The 22,276-nt window shown below is 40.6% G+C and overlaps 1 protein-coding gene across 1 annotated transcript in view; it reads right to left on the bottom strand.

Moving 5' to 3' along the window:
* Positions 1-12,688: 12,688 nt before the first annotated feature.
* Positions 12,689-22,276, bottom strand: part of LOC112931488 (uncharacterized) — a 32,511-nt gene continuing 22,923 nt past the window's right edge. Inside the window, exons 7-10 of the mRNA XM_072747313.1 lie at positions 20,191-20,287; positions 19,690-19,816; positions 18,428-18,523; positions 12,689-14,193 (exon numbers count right to left, since the gene is read on the bottom strand). Coding sequence (XP_072603414.1) covers positions 12,836-14,193; positions 18,428-18,523; positions 19,690-19,816; positions 20,191-20,287 — 1,678 coding nt within the window. The 3' untranslated portion in view covers positions 12,689-12,835. The remainder of the gene's footprint in view (positions 14,194-18,427; positions 18,524-19,689; positions 19,817-20,190; positions 20,288-22,276) is intronic.

Raw genomic sequence — 22,276 nt, 5'->3', positions numbered from 1 at the left:
AATAGAGAATCCAGAAGTGGACCCTCACCTCTATGGTCAACTAATATTCAACAAAGCAGGAAAAACTATCCACTGGAAGAAAGACAGTCTCTTCAATAAATGGTGCTGGGAAAATAGGACAGCCACATGCAGAAGAATGAAACTAGATCATCCTCTTACACCATACACAAAGATAAACTCAAAATGGATGAAAGCTCTAAATGTGAGACAAGAATCCATCAAAATCCTAGAGGAGAACACAGGCAACACTCTTTTTGAACTTGGCCACAGTAACTTCTTGCAAGATACATCTATGAAGGCAAGGGAAACAAAAGCAAAAATGAACTACTGGGACTTAATCAAGATAAAAAGCTTTTGCACGGCCAAAGAAACAGTCAACAAAACTAAAAGACAACCTACAGAATGGGAGAAGATATTTGCAAATGACATATCAGATAAAGGTCTAGTACCCAAGATCTATAAAGAAATTATTAAACTCAACAGCAAAGAAACAAACAATCCAATCATGAAATGGGCAAAAGACATGAACAGAAATATCACAGAGGAAGACATAGACATGGCCAACAAGCACATGAGAAAATGCTCTGCATCCCTGGCTATCAGGGAAATACAAATCAAAACCACAATGAGATACCACCTCACACCGGTGAGAATGGGGAAAATTAACAAGGCAGGAAACCACAAATGTTGGAGAGGATGTGGAGAAAGGGGAACCCTCTTGCACTGTTGGTGGGAATGTGAACTGGTGGAGCCACTCTGCAAAACTGTGTGGAGGTTCCTCAAAGAGTAAAAATAGAACTGCCCTATGACCCAGCAATTGCACTACTGGGGATATACCCCAAAGATACAGATGCAGTGAAACGACGGAACACCTGCACCCCAATGTTTATAGCACAATGTCTACAATAGCCAAACTGTGGTAGGAGCTCAGTGTCCATCGAAAGATGAATGGATAAAGAAGATGTGGTCTATGTATACAATGGAATATTACTCAGCCATTAGAAACGACAAATACCCACCATTTGCTTCGACGTGGATGGAACTGGAGGGTATTATGCTGAGTGAAGTAAATCAATCAGAGAAGGAGAAACATTATATGGTCTCATTAATTTGGGGAATATAAAAAATAGTGACAGGGAATAAAGGAGAAAGGAGAGAAAAGGAGTGAGAAATATCAGAGAGGGTGACAGAACATGAGAGTCTCCTAATTCTGGGAAACGAACAAGGGGTATTGGAAAGGGAGATGGGCGGGGGTTGGGGTGACTGAGTGATGGGCACTGAGAGGGGCACTTGACGGGATGAGCAGTGGGTGATATTCTATATGTTGGCAAATTGAACTCCAAAAAAATTAAAAATAATAATAAAGGAAAGTTTGAAGGGTTAGGAAAGCAGATAAGAAATGGAAAACAGAGCATTTGGAGATCTTCGGAGTGAAGACAAGGGCACAGTATCCAGGATGGGGTAGAGGTTGGGAAAGAAAATCAACAATACCAATGAGACAGAAAAGTCCAATAGTTAGAAGACAGTGAGGAATTCAGTTTTCTCTTTGGAGAGAGGCCTTTGGACAGTAGACTTTTATAACAGGGGAGGCTGAAGAATATGAAGAAAAGAAAGATCTGAGAATCACAGGAAACCATGCAAACAAAATTCAAGATGTAATAAAATAAAGAGGTATCAAATCCCTGAAGAGACAAATGGGATACATTTTACTATAAACTCCTACAAAGAAAAAGAGGCTGCAGATCGGAGGAGCTGCCACTCCTCCCAGGTGAGGTACACAGCCACATCATCAAACTTCTGGGATTCCTGTTATAACAGTGCTACCTAATGAAGCGATACACTTCGATGAGATGGAAGAAGTGTTAAAATTTTTCTGCTTACTTCCATTCAATCGTCTGTATCTAGATACTAGTGAGGTTTTTAATTTTATTTTGATACATTATGGAAGAAGCAAATGCCTAATTAAATATTCTGTAATTGTGAACTCAGTCATCCATCTGTTGATCCAATGAAAAGTTTGTATAGCATGTAGAAGTTCAGGCGTGCCTGGGTGGAGCAGTTGGTTGAGTGTCCGACTTTTACTTTGGGCTGGGGTCCTGATTTCAGGGTTCTGAGACTGAGCCCAAGACTGGGCTCTGTGCTCAGCATGGAGTCTGCTTGAGTTTCTCTCTCCCTCTCCCAGTTAACTAACTGAGCCACCCAGGCAATCCTGAGACGGAAATTTTTGAAGAGGAATTAAAAGTAGATCCAGGGCAAAATCCCTCCAAAAATAAAAGTATATTTGTATCAGAAAACATGGGTAAGAATTTTAATAGCATTATTCAAAATGCAAATAATCCCAGTTTAATAAATAGTAGGGAAACTTGCATATATTCAGACAACGGACTGCTATGGGGAAACTATAGATTTTGTCCAGATTGCAAACTAAGAATGTTCCTTATATTTTTAAAGATGATAAAACGGGGATCCCTGGGTGGCTCAGCAGTTTGGCTCCTGCCTTTGGCCCAGGGCACGATCCTGGAGTCCCGAGATGGAGTCCCATGTCAGACTCCCAGCATGGAGCCTGTTTCTCCTTCCTCCTGTGTCTCTGCCTCTCTCTTTCTCTATATATATCTATCATGAATAAATAAATAAATAAATCTTTTTAAAAAGAATAAATTTATACATAAACCACATCTTCTTTATCCATTCATCTTTCGATGGACACCGAGGCTCCTTCCACAGTTTAGCTATTGTGGACATTGCTGCTATAAACATCAGGGTGCAGGTGTCCTGGCGTTTCATTGCATCTGTATCTTTGGGGTAAATCCCCAGCAGTGCAATTGCTGTTCGTAGGGCAGGTCTATTTTTAATTCCTTGAGGAACCTCCACTCAGTTTTCCAGAGTGGCTGCACCAGTTCACATTCCCACCAACAGTGCAAGAGGGTTCCCCTTCTCTCCGCATCCTCTCCAACATTTGTGGTTTCCTGCCTTGTTAATTTTCCCCATTCTCACTGGTGTGAGGTGGTATCTCATTGTGGTTTTGATTTGTATTTCCCTGATGGCAAGTGATGCAGAGCATTTTCTCATGTGGGTGTTGGTCATGTCTATGTCTTCCTCTGTGAGATTTCTCTTCATGTCTTTTGCCCATTTCATGATTGAATCGTTTGTTTCTTTGCTGTTGAGTTTAATAAGTTCTTTATAGATCTTGGAAACTAGCCCTTTATCTGATATGTCATTTGCAAATATCTTCTCCCATTCTGTAGGTTGTCTTTTAGTTTTGTTGACTGTATCCTTTGCTGTGCAGAAGCTTCTTATCTTGATGAACTCCCAATAGTTCATTTTTGCTTTTGTTTCTTTTGCCTTCGTGGATGTATCTCATTCATTTGGGGAATATAAATAATAGTGAAAGGGAATAGAAGGGAAGGGAGAAGAAATGGGTAGGAAATATCAGAAAGGGAGACAGACAATGTTACCCAGGGCAATTTACACGTTTAATGCAATCCCTATCAAAATACCATGGACTTTCTTCAGAGAGTTAGAACAAATTATTTTAAGATTTGTGTGGAATCAGAAAACACCCCGAATAGCCAGGGGAATTTTAAAAAAGAAAACCATAGCTGGGGGCATCACAATGCCAGATTTCAGGTTGTACTACAAAGCTGTGGTCATCAAGACAGTGTGGCACTGGCACAAAAACAGACACATAGATCAATGGAACAGAATAGAGAACCCAGAAGTGGACCCTGAAATGTATGGTCATCTAATATTCGATAAAGGAGGAAAAACTATCCATTGGAAGAAAGACAGTCTCTTCAATAAATGGTGCTGGGAAAATTGGACATCCACATGCAGAAGAATGAAACTGGACCACTCTCTTTCACCATTCACAAAGATAAACTCAAAATGGATGAGAGATCTAAATGTGAGACAAGAGTCCATCAAAATCATAGAAGAGAACACAGGCAACACCCTTTTTGAACTCGGCCACAGTAACTTCTTGCAAGATACATCCACAAAGGCAAAAGAAACAAAAGCAAAAATGAACTATTGGGACTTCATCAAAATAAGAAGCTTCTGCACAGCAAAGGATACAGTCAACAAAACTAAAAGACAACCTACAGAATGGGAGAAGATATTTGCAAATGACATATCAGATAAAGGGCTAGTTTCCAAAATCTATAAAGAACTTATTAAACTCAACACCAAAGAAACAAACAATCCAATCATGAAATGGGCAAAAGACATGAACAGAAATCTCACAGAGGAAGACATGGACATGGCCAACATGCACACGAGAAAATGCTCTGCATCACTTGCCATCAGGGAAATACAAATCAAAACCACAATGAGATACCACCTCACACCAGTGAGAATGGGGAAAATTAACAAGGCAGGAAACCACAAATGTTGGAGAGGATGCGGAGAAAAGGGAACCCTCTTACACTGTTGGTGGGAATGTGAACTGGTGCAGCCACTCTGGAAAACTGTGTGGAGGTTCCTCAAAGAGTTAAAAATAGACCTGCCCTACGACCCAGCAATTGCACTGTTGGGGATTTACCCCAAAGATTCAGATGCAATGAAACGTCGGGACACCTGCACCCCGATGTTTCTAGCAGCAATGGCCACAATAGCCAAACTGTGGAAGGAGCCTCGGTGTCCATCGAAAGATGAATGGATAAAGAAGATGTGGTTTATGTATACAATGGAATATTACTCAGCAATTAGAAACGACAAATACCCACCATTTGCTTCAACGTGGATGGAACTGGAGGGTATAATGCTGAGTGAAATAAGTCAATCAGAGAAGGACAAACAGTGTATGTTCTCATTCATTTGGGGAATATAAATAATAGTGAAAGGGAATATAAAGGAAGGGAAAAGAAATGTTGGGAAATATCAGGGAGACCGAACATAAAGAGTCCTACCTCTGGGAAACGAACTAGGGGTGGTGGAAGGGGAGGAGGGCGGGTGTTGGAGGGGAATGGGTGACGGGCACTGAGGTGGACACTTGACGGGATGAGCACTGGGTGTTTTTCTGTATGTTGGTAAATTGAACACCAATAAAAATTAATTAAAAAAAAAAAAAGAAAGGGAGACAGAACATGAAGACTCCTAACTCTGGGAAAGGAACTAGGGATAGTTGAAGGGGAGGAGGGCGGGGGGTGGGGGTGACTAGGTGGCAGGCACTGAGGGGGGCACTTGATGGGATGAGCACTGGGTGTTATTCTGTATGTTGGCAAATTTAACTCCAATAAAAAATAAATTTATTATTTAAAAAAACATTTACAAAGAATAAATTTAAAGATCATAAAACAGAAACAAAAATATGTGGGACACCCATAGATTACAAATCCCAAAATATTTACTGTGTGAATATATAATGCCTGACCCTCTTTACAAAGGGAAAAGAAAACCTACATGCAACATGAATAATTCTCACAAATATTAAGCAAAAGCCTTAACATAAAAAATGCATGATGTATATATAATTACTTTGATACACAGTTGTAATGATTAAGAATGGTTAATTATATTATAAAACTATAAAGAAAAGCCTATAAGTGCTTGCTACACAGACAAGATGGTAATTACCTTTGAGTATGAAGATGGGATATAATTGGAAAAAAGTGCACAAACACCACTGGGGTACTGGCAGTGTTGTTTCCTAACCTGTGTACTGACTATTTATATATGAATATTTTTTATATACTGATTAACTTACAGATTTTTTATTTTTATTTTTTCAAAAAGATTTTATCTTTTATTCATGAGAGAGAGAGAGAGAGGCAGACAGAGGCAGAGGGAGAAGCAGGCTCCATGCAAGGAGCCCGATGAGGGACTCGATCCTGGGACTCCAGGATCATGCCCTGAGCCAAAGGCAAGCGCACAACCGCTAAGCCACACAGACGTCCCAACTTGCAGATTTTTTAAAGATTTTATTTTATATAATCTCTACACCCAATGTGGGACTCAAACTTACAACTCCAAGATCAAGAGTCTCATGCTGTACTAAATGAGGCAACCAGGTGCCCTACTTGGTGATATTTTAAATTAACAAAGAAATGCAAGAACTCAAATATACCAAAAGCCTGTTATTTGAAAAAGCCAATAATATATATATTTGTCTCACTACAAATACCTATAGAGTCAAAAGAGAAAGTGCAAATAAATAAAGTTAGAGATATGACTCACAAAATAAAGATTTTTTTTTTTTTTTTGCCTGAAAGAATATTATGAGTATCTTTATGTTGTTAAATTTAAAATCCTGGAGTAATCCTCGTGAAAACATGTTAACTCCAGACAGGTGAATAGCAGGTGAATTTTAATGGTAGGCAACAAGACAAAGATGTCCACTACCACCCCACTTTTGAACTCCATATTGCAGAGTGGAGCCAATGCACTGAGGTAAGACTAAATTATTAACATTGGAAACTGGAATGAAAAATAAAGTTATACAGACAATATCATCATGGACATGGAAAAAGATTCAAAGAATTAGTAATGTAAAAAAGAAAATGCTCCCCAGAAACCACTAAGCAGATTTTCACATATAGCTGGCTAGAACTACACCATATTATATACTAAGCTCATTTCACAAAAATTCGGTCATTAGCAATGGGAACTGGAAACACCATGACTAAGACCAACCAGCACAAACCAAGATATGGGTCACCTTGCCAGAGGGTGGGATGCTAAACAAAATGTGGAGATTCTGTTACACAGAACAAACAGCAAGTAAGCAACAGGGTTCACTGCTGCTGTGTATTAAGAGGTGAGTGCAGACACTGGCAAACATTTTCTGCAAAGGGAAAGATACTACACATTTGCAACTCTAAGATCTCTGTCACAAGGACTCAATCCTTCCTTTGCCGTAGGAAACCAGATATAGACAGCGCCTAACAGATGGGGGATGGGAGCGGTGGTGTAATCCCTCTGTCTGCAGTTAGTCAACCCCTGAACAACATACACACACACACACACACACACACACACACACACACACACACGGTTCTGGGCTCTGCAGCCTCTGTCCCAGCAGCGGAGGTTGAACCTCCATCAGCCCTCACATGCATGTCTCTGTACCACTGATCACACACGCCCTTACAAATCTGAAACCCTGGCTAGACCCCCCGATGTGATGAGCATCCCTTCGGGGCCCCAATCACTGAGCCCAAATCAAATCCCCCACTGGAACCAGACGCTGAGATCACGGTAAATGATCTGCACTGCCCACACCCCCGACAAGTGGTCGGATCTGCAGAACCCCAAACTCTGGAGAGTCAAGACAGTGGTTGATCTCTACAGACCCTTAACTGTCTTAATGACCCCCACAGTACCCCAACCACAGAGTGACCTGCCTGGCACCTGAAAGAACATTATGAGTATCTTTATGTTAAAACCTCAAATCAAAGTCCCACCAGCTTCTCAAATTCCTCCACGTCAGCGCTACCTCCCCATCCGCCACCAGCAATGATTTCATGAGTCCATACTACAGCACATCTACACGTCACTCTGTGAGAAGCAAAACCTCTACTGCGACAGCAAAAACAAAACAAAAAACAATTTTCAGGGACAAAACCACACAGCGACCTGGTTTTTTCCACACCCAAAGGAAGAACCCAAATGTTGATATTCCGTGTATGGTGGCCGACGAGGATCTCAGGCCTTCCGAAAACTGAACAACGGTTTCTGGTATTTCTGCAGAGACAACGTGCGGGTAAACCCTCCTCGTGGCCACGGGGGCGGCCATGTTGGAACATTGGACTACGCAAGGCAAAGGGGCGAATTTGGGCCAGAGCAACTGAAGCATGTGGAGGTGGGAAGCCACTGAAATAATCCCACATCCTCAACGTCTACTTTTGCGGAAAAATGGTAAATTTTCAGTCTGGAGCTTGGGGAGGCCAACCTGGTGCAGGTTACATTGCCTTCCGCAGGCTGGACAGGAAGTTACATGGCCGAGAGGTATATTATCCACTTTGTATTTAAAAAGTTTCCAGGGGCGTCAGAGTGGCTGAGTACCTTAAGCACCTGACTCTTGATTTCCCCTCAGGTCATGATCTTAGGGTCTTGAGATTCCCCCCACCCACCTGGAGCCTGTCCTTAACGGGACCTTCCCTTGAAATTCTCTCATTCTGCCCCTTCCCCTCCACATACTCTGTCTCTCTCAAAAATAAATAAAATCTTTTAAAAAAGAAAAACTTTCCAAACGGAGGACTATGAATGCAAGTGTCCACGAGCAGCAGAGAATGAACTTTTGGTAAGAAAAACGGACTGTGGGACACCTGGGTGGCTCAGCGGTTGAGCCTTTGTCTTCAGCTCAGGTCCTGATCCTGGAGTTCCAGGATCCAGTCCCGCATTGGGCTCCTTGCAGGGAGTCTGCCTCTCCCTCTTCCTATGTCTCTGCCTCTGCCTCTCTCATGAATAAATAAATAAAAATCTTTAAAAAAAAGAAAGAAAAAAGAAAAGAAAAATAAAATAGAAAAGAAGAAAAGAAAAGAAAAGGAAAGAAAAAGAAAAAAGAAAAGAAGAAAAGAAAAGAAAAGAAAAAAAGAAAAGAAAAGAAAGAAAAGAAAAATGGACTATAGGGCAGCCCGGGTGGCTCAGCAGTTTAGTGCCACCTTTAGCCCAGGGTGTGATCCTGAAAACCCAGGATCGAGTCCCAGGTTAGGCTCCCTGCGCGGAATGGAGCCTGTTTCTCCCTCTGCCTGTGTCTGTGCCTCTCTGTGTGTCTCTTATGAATAAATAAAATCTTTAAAATTAAAAAAAAAGGACTGTAAAGGACATCCAATAAAAGCCTAGAGGGAAAGATTGTGAAAGCAGTTTTTAAAAACACAGGATTCCCAGAAACTGGTACAGTGTGAGTGTGGCATCACCCACTAGAGGGAAAGAGCAGCTGGAACAACCTAAATTGGAATTGGGATTGGAGCCTGGGAAAAAGACCACTAGAATAGAAGCCAACAAAGGCCTGGAGCCAATGAGAAAGGCACCAACTGAATCCATCCCATTTTAATGTGAGTGTGGTGGAGGGCAGTAATCCAGTTTTTAGGGCAAAGAATGCTAAATTTGGGTGTTCACCAGGCCAGTGTTAAAAATTCAGAATCCTGAACTCTAGCCAGAGTCTGGTTTAGGATGCATGGGGTGTGACTTAGGAGTCTGCATTCCTTTAAGTTTCTCAGAGGATCTGAAACAAGAGGCCTGTCACAGACAATCATTATAAACAGTTGTAAAATGTTCTGTAGTTGCAAATATGATAGGTAACTCCTCTCACTGCTTCTGTCTTCACTCAAATTTTATCCAGAAAAGCCCACGGAGGGGTGAGAAGGTGGGAGGAGCCTCTCCTATTACTATCCATACTTACTATAAACTAGTATTACTAGAATTTTTCTTCTTAGGATTCAACACCTCCCAAGATTATGTAATCCAGTGTCTCTCCCTCATTATACTGTAAGATCCATAAAGGCTGTATCTTTGCCTGTTTTGTTCAGTAATGTGGCCTCACTGTACAGAACAGTGCCTTGCATAGTGTTGATAATTCAAAATATATCTGAAGGAATGAATACCAATAACTGGTATTTCAGATTAAATGCTGAGACAGCCATAGGATGGGAAATTTCCATTTCTTTTCCTTTGAGAAAACTATAACTTGGATAGGTGGATAACTATGTGATATTTATGAGATTAAGGCAAATTACTCAGTACTGAGAGGCCAAGAGCCCCACTCCCAGGAGAGGGAGAAGGAATAATGAAGAGAAAGCACATTTCTCAATTCAGCAGCAATCATTACAGCTGGAATGAATCCTTGATATGGTGGTACCTCTCAAGGGTGATAGTTTTGTGGACAAACACAAAGGTTCTTCTCCATGACTTCCCTTAAGGAACTCATCTGCTGGGGATCCCTGTGTGGCTCAGCAGCTTAGTGCCTGCCTTTGGCACAGGGCATGATTCTGGAGTCCTGGGATCAAGTCCCACGTCGGACTCCCTGCATGGAGCCTGCTTCTCCCTCTGCCTGTGTCTCTATCTCTCTCTCTCTGTCTCCCATGAATAAATAAAATCTTAAGAAAAAAAAAAAAAAAGGAACTCATCTCCCATTTCCTATAGTCTCCTCCGTTCTTAGAGACTGAGACTCTTGTCTTCTTTATTCTATTTATCCTGAGGATCCCTTTTTTCTGCTCTTCCCGGTTTATATTCAGTTATTGAGTCTCCGATCACACTCAATTTGGAAGGCAGTATCTGTGCTCTTTAGAACTGCCTTCAAATGACTTACTGCTTCCTTCAATGACAAAACATTCTACTAGTTCACTAATTTATTCACTTTCCAAGTCAACATATTTACCTTAATTTTTCTGTGCTGGGAAATAGAAAATCATGCAAACCAATATCCAAGATAACTTTCTAGAAATTATGACAGATTTCTCAGTCTGTGCTTTTTAGCCATATAATTAGCTACAAAATTTGGCTCAGTGTGCTGCCCAATGGGGTAGCCACTAGTCACATATGGCTACTGAGCACTTGAAACGTGGTTTAGTGCAACTGAGGAAGTGATTTATTTTGTTCTTAAAACTTTAAAATTTAGGGACACCTGGATGGCTCAGCGGTTGAGCCTTTGGCACAGGGCATCCCGGGATCGAGTCCCACATCAGGCTCCTTGCATGGAGCCTGCTCCTCCCTCTGCCTGTGTCTCTCATAAATAAATAAATAAAATTTAAAAAATAAATAAATAATAAAACTTTAAAATTTAAATAGCAAAAAAAATCAAGGAATTTTCAATCTACTTGGAAAGCTAAGACATGGACATTAAAAAAAAATAACTTACTTGGATGCCTCGGTGGTTCAATAGTTGAATGTCTGCCTCCTTTGGTTCAGGATGTGATCCCGGGTCCTGGGATCGAGTCCTGCATTGGGCTCTGTGGGGAGCCTGCTTCATCCTCTGCCTATGTCTCTTCCTCTCTCTGTGTCTCTCATGAATAAAGTCTTTAAATAATAATAACTTACTTAAATCCTATGGTACTTTAAAGTCCTTTAATAAGAGTCCTTGCCTCCACTGAAGTAATATACCCCTTTAACAAGAAATTATCACAATCCCTTGAACCAATTACAGTGGTCACCCCTTATTCATGGTTTCACTTTCAGGGGTTTCAGTTACCTGAAATCAAAGGTGGTCCGGAAGCAGATGATCCTGTCAACAGTAGCCTAACTCTAAGTCACAATTCCTACAAGTCACTCCGTATCACATAGGCATTTTATCATCTCACGTCATCACAGGAAGAAGGGTGAGTACAGGACAATAAAATGTCTTGAGAGAACATATTCACATAACTTTTATTACAGTATATAGTATAGTATACAGTTATAATTGTTCTATTTTATTATTAGTTTTAGTGTTAATTCTTACAATGTCTAATTTATAAACTAGACTTCATCATAGATGTGTATGTATAAGAAAAAACTATAGGGCAGCCTGGGTGGCTCAGCAGTTTAGCGCCGGCTTCAACCCAGGGTGCAATCCTGGAGACCCGGGATCGAGTCCCACGTCAGGCTCCCTGCGTGGAGCCTGCTTCTCCCTCTGCCTGTGTCTCTGCCTCTCTCTCTCTCTCTGTCTCTCATGAGTAAATAAATAAAATCTTAAAAGAAAAAAAAAACTATAGAGTTCAGTACTATCCTAGCTTCAGACATCCACTGGGGGTCTTAGAACATATCCCCCATATAAGAGGGGACTTATGTACTCCATTATCATCTGTGGACTGTTTGTATCCCCCCCCCCCAATTCATATACTGAAGCTAGTCACAAATATGATGGTATTTAGAAGTGGGTCCTTAAGAGGTGATGTGATTAAGTCATGATGATAGAACAGTCATGAATAGGATTAGTACCCCTGTGAGACATCGCAGAAAATGTCTCTCCCCTTCCCCTATGTGAGGACACAATGAGATGAGTACCTTCTGTGAGGCAAGAAGCCGACCTTCCATAGACACCAAATATGCCAGCACCTTGATCTTAGACCTTGCAGCTTCCAAAACAGAAATAATTTTTTTTCATTATTTATTCAAGACTTATCATATGTCATTTAGAAAGTTTTGAAACTTTCATTATGGAGGAACTTTGCACTTTTTTTTTTTTAATAAATTTCTTTCTCTGTAGGCCATACAGGCTACTGTATGGTCTTATAACAGCCAGAATGAACCAAGACAGTATTTCACCTAGTATAGATATTTACATCCTCTTACTAGATAAGCTGAGTAAATGTACCACTAAAAAATAATCCAGTTACCTCAGTGCTCTCTCCAAGAAACCATGGGCTCTTTGTTTTGGTCACCACTGTATCCTCAGCTCCTCAAACAAAACCCAGTACAAAGGGAGTATTTAACAAATATTCGGTAAATGAATGAACTGACTCAACCTAAGGCTGCTGTTTCATTAAGTGCCTCTGCATAAAATAAACTTCTAAGAGTTTACAGTTTCCAATTAATCCTTTACCTTGGCCTGTAGATACCGAATTGCTATATACATGCCCCATATCCCACCCACCTAATATTATCCCTTTCCTATTTTTCATTCATAGCAGTGTTCCAGGCACACTTACTTGTGAGTTTTTAAAATTCACCTATTTCCTCCACTTATTGAACTAAGACTTCTTCATTCCTTTAACAGACATAAATGGAGCAACTGAGGTGTGTGTATTTGAGTTAACATCACATTACGCCTGTGTATCAATACATATTTTTAATAGGATGAGATCAAGCTTTCCCAGCCTCAGAATTTACAGTTTCTCTCTGAATATACTTTTCTGACATAATATGACCTAGAAACTTTTGTGCAACCCTTCTCCACACAGAATGTTTCTGAGTTTTTTTCCTACTGGTTTTCTGCAACATAAAATAGGACATAATTAACCACTGAAGGCACAACCACATTCACTGCATTCATAAGGTTTCTGTCCTGTGCAGATCCTCTGTTGTCTCCTGAGGGTGCACATCTGGCTGCAGGCTGTCCCACTATGACCACATTCCTATTTGCTAAGAGCCCACTGATGTGTAATGGCGTCTGACAAGCCACAGAAGGCACTTGCATAGTCACTGTATTAACAAGGTCTTTCCCCTGCATGGCACCACTGGTCTGTGATAAGCTATGACTCTCTGAGGGAGGATTTTCCACTTTGACTGAATCTCCACATTTCTCTCTTGTGTGTATTCTCTTATGTTTAACGAGGCAGGACATGTAGGCAAAAGCTTTCCCACACTCATTGCAGATATAGGGTCTTTCGCCTGTGTGAGTTCTTTGATGGACAATGAGCTTTTGCTTTGTGGTAAAGGCTTTCCCACACTCACTGCATTCAAAGGGTTTCTCTCCCGTGTGAATTCTTTGATGTTTAATGAGACCTGACTTCTGGGAACAGGATTTTCCACATTCACTGCACACAAAGGGAGTCTTTCCTGTGTGGAATCTTTGATGTGCTATGAGGCATGTCTTCTGAATGAAGCCTTTCCCACACTCATTGCATATATAAGGTTTCTCTCCAGTATGGATGCGCTGATGTACAATGAGATTTCCCTTCTGGATGAAGCCTTTTCCACATTCACTGCATATATATGGTTTCTCTCCTGTATGCGTTTTCTGATGTATATTGAGCCGTGATTTCTTCAGGAAGGCTTTGCCACATTCAGTGCATTCATACGGTTTTTCTCCTGTATGTGTTCTTTGGTGTTCAGTGAGCATGAACTTTCTGGAGAATGCCTTCCCACACAGACTGCACCTGTGGGGTTTCTCTCCTGTATGAATGATCTGATGATCAGTGAGCCATGACTTCTTGATGAAGGCTTTCCCACATTCATTACATACATGAGTCTTGTCTATTTTTTGCTTTTTCTGATGCTTGATGAATTGGGACTTAGTACTGATAAGTTTTCTGCTTTCAGGGAATATAATTTTAGTATGAAATTGTTCATTATTAGCATGTAGAAAGGATTTTCCATCTCCAGTAAGATCTGCAGGGTTCTTTATTTCACAGCTTCTGCTCTGGCTAAATAAAGTTAAGTTTGGCTTCACAGTTTTTCCATATAAGTCATACACATCATGATTTTGCCTTAACATGAAATGAGTTGTGCTCTGATGAACATTATTTTCAAATGTTTTAAGTTCATGCCATTGTTCAAGATTATTCTCCATGATTTTGTTTTGTAAGTGCTCTGGCAAATAGTCAAGTTTCCAGATTTCTAGAAAAGAAAGAAATAATGAATTCATTTATCATCTTGATTTGGACAAAACACGATTAAAAGACTCCTTTGGGGGATCCCTGGGTGGCGCAGCGGTTTGGCGCCTGCCTTTGGCCCAGGGCGCGATCCTGGAGACCCGGGATCAAATCCCACGTCAGGCTCCCGGTGCATGGAGCCTGCTTCTCCCTCTGCCTATGTCTCTGCCTCTCTCTCTCTCTCTCTCTCTCACTCTGTGTGTGTGTGTGACTATTGTAAATAAATAAAAAAAAAAAGACTCCTTTGATGTCATATGCCTATGTAGTGATGACTCTATGAAATTAGAGTATCAATAAAATTCCACATTTAATGTTCCTTGCACATCAGATAAAATAATATAGATAACCCAAAAGATAAAAGTAGTTAGTATTAAAACAAAGTTAGATCATTCACAATAAACAAATGTAGATCTGACTGATTTCTAAATGAGGCCTTACAAAACATACAGAGCCTGTGTATTTCACTACATGCAGTTTACCATGAGCAGCAGACCACAGGTTGGAGGCCTACCTCATCCAAACTGGTGACAGGAAGACTTATATTCACTTCACAAATCCTTACTGAGGACCACTGTCGGGACATGGTGCTGGGGACACACACAGAGTCCTCATGTTCAGGGAGCCTACACTGCAGTTTAATAAAACTATAAAGGGCAAAGAAGCACACAACAGGGCAGCCCTGGTGGTTTAAAGGTTTAGCACCGCCTTCAGCCCAGGACATGATCCTGGACACCCAGGATCAAGTCCAACATCAGGCTCCCTGTGTGGAGCCTGCTTCTCCCTCTGCCTGTGTTTCTGCCTCTCTCTCCCTCCCTCCCTCCCTCTTTCTCACTCTCTCTCTTTCTCCCCCCATCTCTAATAAATAATTTTTTTAAAAATCTTTATAAAAAATAAAAAGCAACACACAAGGAAAACAGCTGCATGTTGTGAAAACTGATGTGAAGGAGCAATGGAGATGGAGACAGATGCAAGAAATCAAGTGACACTGTGGAGGAAGACAGGCCTCCCTGAAGGATTCATTGTCATGGTTGGCCTTGGGGAGAAATGATAATTATACATGCTGGGCTCCAAGCATATGCAACCTGTAACATCCAAAAGGGAACTCCTGATTTCCCATCTCAAATCTCCTCCACCACATATCACCTCCATCAGAGTGAATGACACCTCCACTCTTCCCTTTAACCAGGACAGAACTTCTCAGCATCTCCTGTCATTTGTCTCTCACTTACACACAGTAGCAATGCTGCCTGCCCTCTTTATAATCATAACCAGAACTGGACCAACACCAATGCCTTCCACCCTCACAGAAGCCAGTCGCTTCCTTGTTTTATAGCAGCAGCCTCCTACTTGGCTTTCCTGTTCCTGCCCCGCCAGCTTCCCGTCTACGTTCTAGAGAACAGCCAAAGTGAACCTTCCAAACATAAATCACATCATGTCAAGCCTCCTCCACTCAAAACTCCCTAAAGTTTTCTCATCTCAAGAGGAATAAAGTCAAGGTCTTACCATGTCCTTGAAAGGCCCTTATGTGACCTTCTACCCCAATCCCCAGCCACTACCCCCACTGACCTTCTCATTCTTCAGACCACACTGCTGCCCCAGGCCTTTGAACTTTCCACTTTTACTTTGGAACGTTCCTTACCCAAGGAGCCTACTGAAATTCCTCATCTACCTGCTCAAATGTACCTTTTTTTTTTTCCAAATGTACCTTAATAAGGATTTCCTATTCCCCAAATCATAGCCAAGGCCAACCACTCATTATTCAGTCATATTGTTTCAATGTTCCTTATAGCCATTTTCACCCCCAGAGCCTTACCTTCAACCTCCATCCATTCCTTCATCTCATGCAGCCCATATATAATGTAGAATTTCATCTGCCCTCTGTAATGACTACATCCAGACAGTGAGCAACACTTCCCCCTCCACCCATACCAAAGCCAAGAAACCTACTATCATGTTGTGCAACAACCTCCTATATAGCACCCCTGCCCACTACTGTCTACACAAAAGCCAAAAGGATTCTTTGAAAACATAATTATTTCATGTCATTCCAGTACTCAAGAACAGATCATGTTTTCTCACATTTTTTTTTTAAGCTTTTATTTATTTATTCATGAGAGAGAGCCAGAGACATAGCCAGAGAGAGAAGCAGGCTCCATGCAAGGATCCCGAAGTGGGACTCAATCCCAGAACTCCGGGATCACGCCCTGAGCCGAAGACAGATGCTCAACCTCTGAGCCACCCAGGCATCCCTTCTCACCTTATTAGAAGTAAAATCATGATTCCTTGAAATGGATTACTTGACTGATCTTACTCTCCCTTCCCCCTGCTGCTACTGCCTCTTTGGTCTTATTTCCATCATGTTCCCGACAGCACACTCCACTCTGTCCACATAGCTCCTTAATGTTTCTCATTAAGGACTTTGGGCTTTTAAACTTACTATGCTCTGCTTTGGGCTTTTGCTTTTAAACTTTCTATGCTCTCTACTTGAAACACTTCCAAATCCAGTAGCCTGCTAATTTCTCTCACCGGTTGGCTCTAAGGCTCCATATCGGGGGGGGGGTGTTCCATTCCTAAACCGGAGATCAAGCCTCTATGTTTCTGTTATGGTGACTAAATTTTTATTAGAGTATTTTTCACCCCCTATGCTTATGATTCATTTGTTTATTTTAATTTTTTGAAAACTTCTCTTAGAATGAAAGTTCTTGGTCTATTTGTATGCATTTTTCTCACTGCTCTTACCCTCAAGCATACATTGCTGAGCTATCAAAAAAATAATTTTGAAAGGAATGAATGAAGGAAGCAATCACATGTACAGAATACAGTGGGGAGAGTGTAGGAAAGATGATGAAACTCTGAGCAAGATAATATGTTATGAAGAGATCACAGAAAGAAGAATTTCATGTTATATGATAGATAATGTTGTTAATTGGGACCTAATGTCATCAGAATATGATGGAAAAAAAATAAAAGTTTTAGGGAAATGAAATGTTCATTTCATTTGAACATTTGTATGTTGTATGTTTGTATTGTATGTTGTATGTTGTAATGTTTGTATTGTATTGTAATGTAACATTTGTATGTTATGTGTTTGTATTGTATGTTTACAACATACATTTGTACAGTACAACACCTAAAATGAACAAGAATAAAGTTGAAAATTAATAAATACACAAAGGCATTAAATCAAAGTAGAAAGGAGTTTTGATCTGGCTTAGGCAAGAATGGAGGATGCTAAAATATCTTCTTAGTTGCAATTTATGAACAAGAGACTCCTTTAAAGAAGAGAGCTCTGCACACAGGGAACATCTAAGGTAATGCTGGGATGGCCAGGCTCTAAGAATCACAGGAGTAAAGAAGAACCTAAACTTACGGGGGGTTTCTGGGAAAGAAGATGATATGAGTTCCTTGCACTTCTTGGGCTCTCAGGAGAGTTGCCAGGGGGATGAGTGGATTACACAGAACTAAAGTCTGCTGGATCACTTTGGGGAGATGTCAATTTGAGAGTCTCCTGCAGGGAACAGGAGAAGCTCAGCTTATTAGAATAAAATCTGAGGTGGCTCATTGGCTCAGGGAGGAGCATGTGACTCGATCTCAGGGCGACGAGTGGGAGTCCCATATTAGGTGTAGAGTTTACTTAAATAAATAAGGTTTAAAAAAAGAAAGTTTGAAAGGTTAGGAGACCCAATGAGAAAATGGAAAACAGAACCTTTGGAGGACCTCAAAGTGAAGACAAGGGCACAACGAAAACCAGTTTATTTTGGGGCCACAGCATCCAGGATGGGAAGGAGGTTAGGAAGGAAAAATCAACATTAATAATGGGACAGAAAGGTGCAATAGTTAGAAGACAGTAAGGAATTCAGTTTTCTCTTTGGAGAGAGACTTTTGGACAGTAGACTTAAATGACAAGGAAGGTAGAAGAACATAAAGAAGAAAAGATCTGAGAATACTAACAAAAAGAGAACTATGCAAACAATCAAAAATTTAAGATGTAGATAAAATAAAATTGGACTAGATCCCAGAATAGGTAAAAGGCACATTTTTCTCTAAATTCCTACAAAGCAAAAGAGGTTGCATATCAGGAGAGAGACACAGGGAGGCACTGCCTACTGACCCTCAAACCTTCTCACAGCTGTGCCTTTTATCTGAGCAACTAGAATATGATTTCTACAGTTCTGGCCCCCTCCAGTTCTCTGACTCACCTGAACGGGTTCGACAGGGGATTTCATTTTCCACCGTCCATGTTGGTTCTCCTTGGTACAACTTGGAGAGCACATCTGGTTTACTGGTGTGAAAACCTGTTCATGTGAAATGACAGAAGGCTAAGCTTAAGGACAAAACAATTTTCACAACATAAAGGAAAAACATACTGCACTGTGTGTGTCCTCTACTGTTGATACTCTACTACAGTACTTCACTTCTGACCCCTGACACATGGGGTTTTCACACACCAAAGAATTTTGTGACACCCAAAGACACTAATTGGGTGTCCAACAATTTAGCTCAATTCTGACATTCTCTACCTCGGGATAACTTCAGATCTAACAGGTTAGGGCTTCACTCCCACAAGACTGCACAATCTCTCCACTCCCCTCAGACTTCCCCAATCACAAGTCCAAGTTGTTTCCTGAGCTTTTGATAGAATATGTATGGATCACAGATTCCCATGACTCCTTTTCTGGTTCAATTAATTTGCTGGAAGAACTCATAGAACTCAGAAAAAGTTTACTTATTACATTACTGGTTTATTATAAACCCAGGCACAATCCAATGGCAGAGATACAGAGTAAAAGGTATATGAGAAGGGGTGTGGAGCTTCCTTGCCCTCCCTGAGCACTTTCCCCATACCTTCTTTTGTTCACCAATTCAAAAGGTCTCTAAAACTGTCCTCTTGGGTGTTTATGGAGCATTTATTAAGTAGGCATGGTTAATTAAATTAAATCATTAGCCTTTAGTGACTGATTCAAACTCCAGCTCTTTTCTCCTCTCCAGAAGTGAGATGGAACTCCATCCCTCTAACAATGGTTGGTTCCCCTGGCAACCAGACTAGATCCTTGGGTTATACAGCAGGTTTCTAAAAATCACTTCATTAACATAAACTCAAATGTAGTTGAGTCTTATTATATAAATAACAAAAGACACCCATTTTATCTTTACCCTCTTATAACTTAGAAAATCACAACCGTTATAGGAGCTTGTGCTAAAATTCAAGATGAAGACCAAAAATACATATATTTCATATATATGTGTATGATATATACAAACAGCATAATATATATATCACATATGTACAAAGTAAAGGCTTGAACTCAGGAGAAGGGAGAAGATACCCATGTCTCTGGAGCCAGGGAAGGCACTAAGAATCTCACTTCAGAGCAACACAAACACTACAGAGCTTTAAGAAGCAAAAAAGGAAAGGGCACTGATGGGGACCCTCTAAGTGACACAGGGCAGCTGTCCTCACCCACTGACACCAGGTTCCTATAGTTCTCCAACATCACATCCCGGTACAGGTCCTTCTGAAAGGGGGCCAGAAGCTGCCACTCTTCCCAGGTGAACTCCACAGCCACATCATCAAATGTCAGAGATTCCTGTAATAACAGTGTTCTCTAATGAAGTGATTGTCTTTTTGATGATACAGAAGAAATGTTAAAATTTTTCTGCTTATTTCTACTCTACAGGTTGTTTCTAGACATCTAGCAGGGTTTTTATTTTGACACATTGTGGAAGAAGCAAATGCCTAATTAAATATTTGGTAATTGTGCACTCAGTCATCCATCCATTGATCCATTGAGAGGTTTCTATAACATGTAAAAGTCTAATCTTCTCATTAACCTAAAAACACTATCCATATGTATATGACAGACAAAGGATATATGCTTTTCAGATTAACGGAACTGATTTTTTACAGGTCTCTCCAAATCTATTAGGGAACAAAGGAAAGAATAAAATAAACCAAAGTCACCTGAGCTTGGATCATTTTTTCTGCTCTCTGAACACAGCTGGCAGTGGAGAAGCTCTGTGTTTCTGGATCTACTCTAAATTTCTCTTCAGAAATCTGTCTTGGTCAGGTGTGTCCCCATAAAAACTGACATCACAGCTTGTAACTTCTTCCTCCTTCAAATGATCCTTTTGCTCCTGGGGCATCAGGACCTATGGGTTAAGGAGACAATGTAGTCTGAGTGGTGCATTTCCTATGGGCCCAGATGCTGTCATTCCTCCTGAGCACTCACTTTAACACATGCCCACAGTACTACCAAATGTCCCTTTATTTGATGCCCCAGAAAGTTTATTCTTCTGGCCAACAAAGCCTGAGGTTCTGAATCCAGTGGAGGTTTTCCTTCACTCTGTGATATGTAAGTGGGGTGAGTGTGACATGAGAAGAGGAAAATGAGATATACCCCAGCATCATGCCTCAGGAGAAGAGGAATTTCAGGCAGATTACTTTTATAAAACAGATAAGACAGAAGGAGAGTATGGAGCACTGTTTTCCTTTAAACCATGAGTGCTCAGGTACCTCTTCAAATCTTTTGTACAGTCTGTGAGTACAAGCACTTCAGTTTGAAAACCAAAGTACAGGGCATATCAGAGGCTTTGGCTTACAAATTATGTATTATTGTCTTATGATATCTTAGGATGTTTTAAATAGATAAAAAACAAAAATACAGAATATTGTAAATAAATTGGAAAGTGAAGTTGAAGTGCTGTAAGATTCCTGTATCAGATTCAATGAAACACCGGGACACCTGCACCCCGATGTTTATAGCAGCAATGTCCACAATAGCCAAACTGTGGAAGGAGCCTCGATGTCCATCGAAAGATGAATGGATAAAGAAGATGTGGTCTATGTATACAATGGAATATTACTCAGCCATTAGAAACAACAAATACCCACCATTTGCTTCGACATGGATGGAACTGGAGGGTATTATGCTGAGTGAAATAAGTCAACTGGAGAAAGACAAACATTATATGGTCTCATTCATTTGGGGAATATAAAAAATAGTGAAAAGGAATAAAGGGGAAAGGAGAAAAAATAAGTGGGAAATATCAGAAAGGGAGACAGAACATGAAAGACTCCTAACTCTGGGAAACAAACTAGGGATGGTGGAAGGGGAGGTGGGTGGGGGTTGGGGGTGACTGGGTGACGGGCACTGAGGTGGGCACTTGACAGGATGAGCACTGGGTGTTATTCTATATGTTGGCAAATTGAACACCAATAAAAAATAAATTTATAAAAAAAAAGATTCTTGTATCATTGGAGAAGAGTATAAAAGTACCAATTAACATAAGAATTTGACAAAAGAAGGTTCTATGCTGTATATAATCTCTAGTGTCATGATGAAATCTAACAATTGTCTTAATGTACATAATTTTCATACTAACAGAAGGGGGAAATATAAGGACAAGAAATTCATCCAAAACAAGGGGGAAAAAAAAAGAAAGAGAGAGAGAATAAGAAACTGAGAATAAGTGGGGCAACTGCAATGCACTTAGATGACTTTTTAATCAAAACATATTAAAAGGGGATCCCTGGGTGGCTGGGCGGTTTAGTGCCTGCCTTCCGCCCAGGGCATGATCCTGAGGTCCCGGGATCGAGTCCCACATCCGGCTCCCTGCATGGAGCCTGCTTCTCCCTCTGCCTGTGTCTCTGTCTCTCTCTGTGTCTCTTATGAATCAACAAAATCTTTTAAAAAATAAATAAACTATAAAAAATATAATAAAAATGCATAAAGTATAATTACACTGACACACAGAAATAGGCACAACTAAATAAAATACGATTAGGAATGATTTTTTTAATATGACAAAACTGTAAAGAAAAGGCTTAAAGTGCATGATTATCAACAACTGGACGATTAACTGCCCTTGGGTGTGAAGATGCAATATAATTGGGAAGAGGCTCACAGCACACCTATGGGTGCTGGCAGCACTCTGTTTCTTGACCTGGGCAATGATGGCTTTATATAAAAATATATTACTTTTATACAGATTAACTTGTAGATCTTTTAAATTAACAAATAAATGGAAGTGCTCAACAACGCCAAAAG

The sequence above is a fragment of the Vulpes vulpes genome, chromosome 1, assembly GCF_048418805.1.
Source record: "Vulpes vulpes isolate BD-2025 chromosome 1, VulVul3, whole genome shotgun sequence".
NCBI classification, from domain to species: Eukaryota; Metazoa; Chordata; class Mammalia; order Carnivora; family Canidae; genus Vulpes; species Vulpes vulpes.
Note: the sequence above shows the minus strand (reverse complement) of the source record. Positions and strands in the feature narration are given on the sequence as shown.